At 41.7% G+C, this 4,766-nt stretch overlaps 1 protein-coding gene across 1 annotated transcript in view; it reads right to left on the reverse strand.

The window, feature by feature from the left end:
* The window catches only part of LOC105556344, a 4,978-nt gene extending 4,555 nt beyond the window's left edge, over positions 1-423 (reverse strand). The window contains exon 1 of the mRNA XM_012003428.1: positions 303-423. Within this exon, the coding sequence (XP_011858818.1) occupies positions 303-423 (121 nt within the window). The remainder of the gene's footprint in view (positions 1-302) is intronic.
* Between the last annotated feature and the right edge of the window lie 4,343 nt (positions 424-4,766).

Raw genomic sequence — 4,766 nt, forward strand, 5'->3', positions numbered from 1 at the left:
ACCTAATCCGAGACGCACAGGCCTAACTTGTGCGTGAGGCTTATGTCCCTGTTCTCGCGCAACTCTACGAGTTGCTGCCTCCTCGGACCTAATCCGAGACGCGCAGGCCTAACCTGCACGCGTGAGGCTAATGCGAGCCGCTGCCTCCTCGGGCCTAATCCGAGACCTGCAGGTCCAACCTGCCCGTGAGGTCTTATGCGAACCGCGTATCGGTTTGACCGATACACGGGTAATTCTCGCGCCACGGCCTAACCTGCGTGGCCTTCTTCCTATGAGCCTGTAACATAACCAAAACTACTTACTGTGATTAATATTTTTTAGTAACAGGTTCTGTTCCTCTAATCGCTTTTCTAAACGTCGGAATCGTTTCTCCCAGCGATTCTCCTTTCTTTCTTCTGAATAAGAACGTTTCTTCTTTCCCATCTTTATGTTCAGAAAATAAATGCGACCTGTACGGCACAAAGAGAAAGAATGAAGCATGAGGCTCGTCGCGAGAGCGCCATAAAGGCGGGTGAAAAGTCTAATTTTACTATTAACTTGTGGCGACATCGGCATGGAGAGGGGGGTACTACCGGGTGATCTCTTCGGAAGAGGCGCGAAATACAATTCTTGCCGATCATGTGTGTACGTGTGTGCATGTGACGAGCACTAGGCTTAGAAGCGCTAATTTTTTAATTTATCCATTTAATAAATGTTCGAATACACTACCATTCTGTTGTAAACGGAGCCGTTTCTGAAAATTTATAATGGTAGATAACAAAACTCGCCGAGGAATATTATTGCAGGCTCTTTTTATTCTGTTTTTCATATCCTCTCGAGTTGTCGGAGCTTCTTTGTATATTACATTTTTCAAATAACCCCACAAGTAAAAATCTGGTGAAGTTAAATCTGGAGAACGTGGAGGCCACTTTGTAGGGCCGAATCTGCCTATCCATTTTTCATGGTACACTTGATTAAGGTAAGTGGTGACTATTCCAGCCGAGTGAGGCGGTGCTCCATCTTGTTGCCACTACATTCTTTGACGAGTATTGATATCAACCTCTTCTAAAAGACCTGGTAATTCGTTTTGCAAAAATGAAAGGTATCTTGCACTGTTTAAATTGTCTTAAAAAAAGTAAGGTCCTATCAAATATCCATTAATTATTCCACACCATACATGAAGAGTCCACCTGCGTTGATTGTCAACCATGTGAGTCCAATGAGGATTTATAGGCGACCAATAATGTGAATTGTGCCTATTTAATTGGCCGTTATGATGGAACATAGCTTCATCGGTAAACATTACAAAGTAAAAAAATTTTGGTTTATCCGTATCCTTTCCAAAGCCCATTCACAAAATTGAATTCTCAACACCATATCATTTTCACTTAACTGTTGAGTAAGGGTAATATGATACGGATGAAACCTATGCCTCTTTAAAATTCTCCACACTGTAGGATGTGGCAATCCTGTCAATCTTTCAATTTGGCGAGTAGAAATATGAGGGTCTAATCCAACTGCAGTGAGCACACGTTGAACTCGGGGGTCGTCATTATCGTTATCAGCAGTGCGACGTCTTCTGACTCTTTGTCGAACAACTAGTCGTTCTCGCAATTCGATGCGTCTTATTTGTTGACCAGTAGGATGATGTCTGTTGGGAAATTTTTGACAATACAATGCAGCTGCTTGACGATAATTTTGACGAGACTCGCCAAGTGAAAGTAAAATATCTACAACTTCGTTGTAACTGTAATAAGCCATATTTTAGAAAATGTTTCGAAGGAGAAAGAAGAAAAGTTGGAATTGTGAAAGAATTGTGAATTAAGGACTGACTGATCCTCACGAGTACCGAGTAGGTCTTGAAAGTCTCTGTTCCACACGTGAAATATGTACATACATACAATGTACATACATCCGTGGATGCCAGGCGAGGGGTGGGGACGCGAGACGCGGGAGCGGCGACGTAAGCTCGCCGGCAACGGCGCGCTGTCCCCCTCCGCGCCTGGCAATATCGATCGCCGGGCGGTCACATCTCGCCACGCGCTCGAATTGGACAGTGGGCAGGGTAAAGACGACGATTTTTGATAATTAATTACTCGTTAACTATTGCGGAAATTGCAAATGGTACAGGACTTTTCTGTTCATCTCGATCCGTTCTACCTTCTAACGAGCTCTGGCAGAAATGTTGTGACTCACCCTGTATGTCAAGAGGTCTGTTCCAGGACATTAAAACATGTCGTAATTTTTTGCTGCATTGTAATAAAGTATTATTGTTCAAACTTATTTTGATCTCATTTAATTAAATATTTCTTTCTGTTCTTGAGATATTACGTTTTTAAGGGTTTCCAAGACATTTGCATAATGGCAGCTTCCAGGACAATGATTTCCGGGACTGTCCTGGAAAAATTCTGTTAGGTTGTAATTAATTGTAGTCAGGTTTCCGATGTGGTATGTGGATGTATTTCCGATCATACACGGCGGATACAGGTCGTAACCTGTGGCCGAACACAGGCCCAAAAATTGCTTAAGGTTCACACTATGCAACGCAGAGGCTTATCGTACTTGACTGCTCGACACGAGGATCGGTTCTCTTCTCCCCGCCCCGCTGCTCGGCAGGAATCGTCTCGTCTCTCTCTCTCGCTACGCAGCACCGTCGCGCATCTAAACATGGGACAATCTACCTAGCAACCGCTCGGAACGCGCCTAACTTAAACGTATATGTAAAATGTCTTACAGCTTTCGGCCATACCTGACCTTAGTCCGTCCTCGGACTTACCAAAACAGAAATAATACAAACTAATACTAACAAAAATATATATACTTCTTAACGATAAACTTATCTCTACGCAAGCAAATATACTTATAGCTAATTATATATATTCCTTAAAAAAACTTATATCTACGCAAACAAATGTACTTATAGCTAATCATATAAAAGTAATAGTTTAATTTTGGACTTGAATCCACGGTCGCATATTATGAGCCTCCCAGACTCCTACATAAGGTTTACGAGTGTTTTGAAAACCTTCAACATCCGCAATCACACAGTGATTATTCCGCAAACATTTGGTGACTTTGTAAGGTCCTTTAAACTTTGGTATTAATTTTTTAGATACGCCAGGTGTACTATCAAAATTTCGTATTAATACAAGATCTCCTATGTTATACTCGTGAGCCTGTTTTCTGTTTTTATTAACACGTGTTTCGTCTTGCTGCTGAGCCTTTTTTATCTTATTAGCTGCGTTAGTCCTAATTAAATCTAAATTCCTATTGCTAGAATCCCGTAATTGCTCCATGTAATCAGCGAGCTGATCTATAACATTGCCACGTTGTCTGCATCCAAACAAAAGTGCTTGGAGATTTTCCCGTACTCTTATTTACGGTATTATTTAATGCAAATTCCACGTCAGGGAGTACGTGATACCAATATCTCTTATTCTGATCGTCAGTTAATTTCGCTAGCATGGGCGTTGTTCGGGGTGACGCGTTAATGCATATGCGCGTTAGAATGCGATTATTAACATTATGTTCATTTCGGATTCTTTTCTGGATTTTGCTGATATGGGCTTCGCGTAATGGTCTAGAACACTCTTGCGGAGTGAGTGTTTGTATCGACAACCAACTCACCGTGACCCTACACAAAAGCCCATGTCAGCAAAATATAATTCTGTGTTATTCTGTATATACGTTGCCGTGCGTGATCCGTCGTTCCGTCCGCCGATCTCCAATGAGCCACGCGAACGCGCGCTCCGCGCATGTTCAATGCGCGAGGTGTCTTCCCGGGCCCTGTGACTACCAATCACGCCAGGAGCCCGGGGGTCACCTCAAAATGTTCGAATTGGCGATAAATCATTGGTGATCGTCGGAGGAACAAAGGATCCTGCTTCATCATAAAAGCAGCAACCGACAGAATCGCGGGGCCTTTCTCCGCTGTTTTTCGTTGCGATACCACGTCCTGTTTCTCGTGCGAATTGAAAGCCGATTTCACGTTCTCGGTGAACCAAAGGCAACAGTCGTGCAAGATTTTCATCTGTAATTTATTGTGGTTTGTAAAGTAGAGCGAAATATACATGTGACAAAAGCTCGTGAATCTCATCTCTAAAAAATACTTCTCGTCCAGCGAATATTCTAGAACCTTCCCGAACAGGCGTCAATGTTCTATGAACTCTTTCCGTTTGCCCATTCGCTTGAGGTGATCCAGTAGCAACTAAAATGTGCTGGATATTATGATCTGTTAAAAATGTTTGGAACTCTTGAGCAGTAAAAGCGGTTCCTCGATCGGATACAATTACACGAGGCCTACTATAATTTCTAAAATAATCTGTTAAACATTGTATAACTTCGGAACTGGCTAGAGATTTTGTTGCATAAAACTTGACATACTTGGTGAAACCATCAATAACGGTAAGAATATATTGTTTTACTTTATGCCTTTTATCAACTGGGCCATAATGGTCTATATTTACTGTATCAAACGGTAAACAGCCTTTAGGAATAGTATGTAATAAATCTTCGCGACGCCCGGTAGTAGGAGAATAAGCAAGACATTTCAAACAGTTTCGAATGTACTTTTCAGTTTTTTGTCTACTATAAGATTTGGAAACCAATAGTTATGCATGATAGTAGAAACTGTCCTCTCCACGCCAAAATGTCCCATCTCTTCGTGATATTTACGAATAATAATGTCTTCCATTACTGTAGGAACATAAAACAATAAATCCTTTTTATACTTTCTATACACAAGGCCATTTCGCATCTCATATAATTTACTCTCGGATTTTTCTAAG

Source organism: Vollenhovia emeryi, unplaced genomic scaffold (genome assembly GCF_000949405.1).
Source record: "Vollenhovia emeryi isolate VEMERY1.0 unplaced genomic scaffold, V.emery_V1.0 DF940084.1, whole genome shotgun sequence".
In the NCBI taxonomy this organism is placed as follows: domain Eukaryota; kingdom Metazoa; phylum Arthropoda; class Insecta; order Hymenoptera; family Formicidae; genus Vollenhovia; species Vollenhovia emeryi.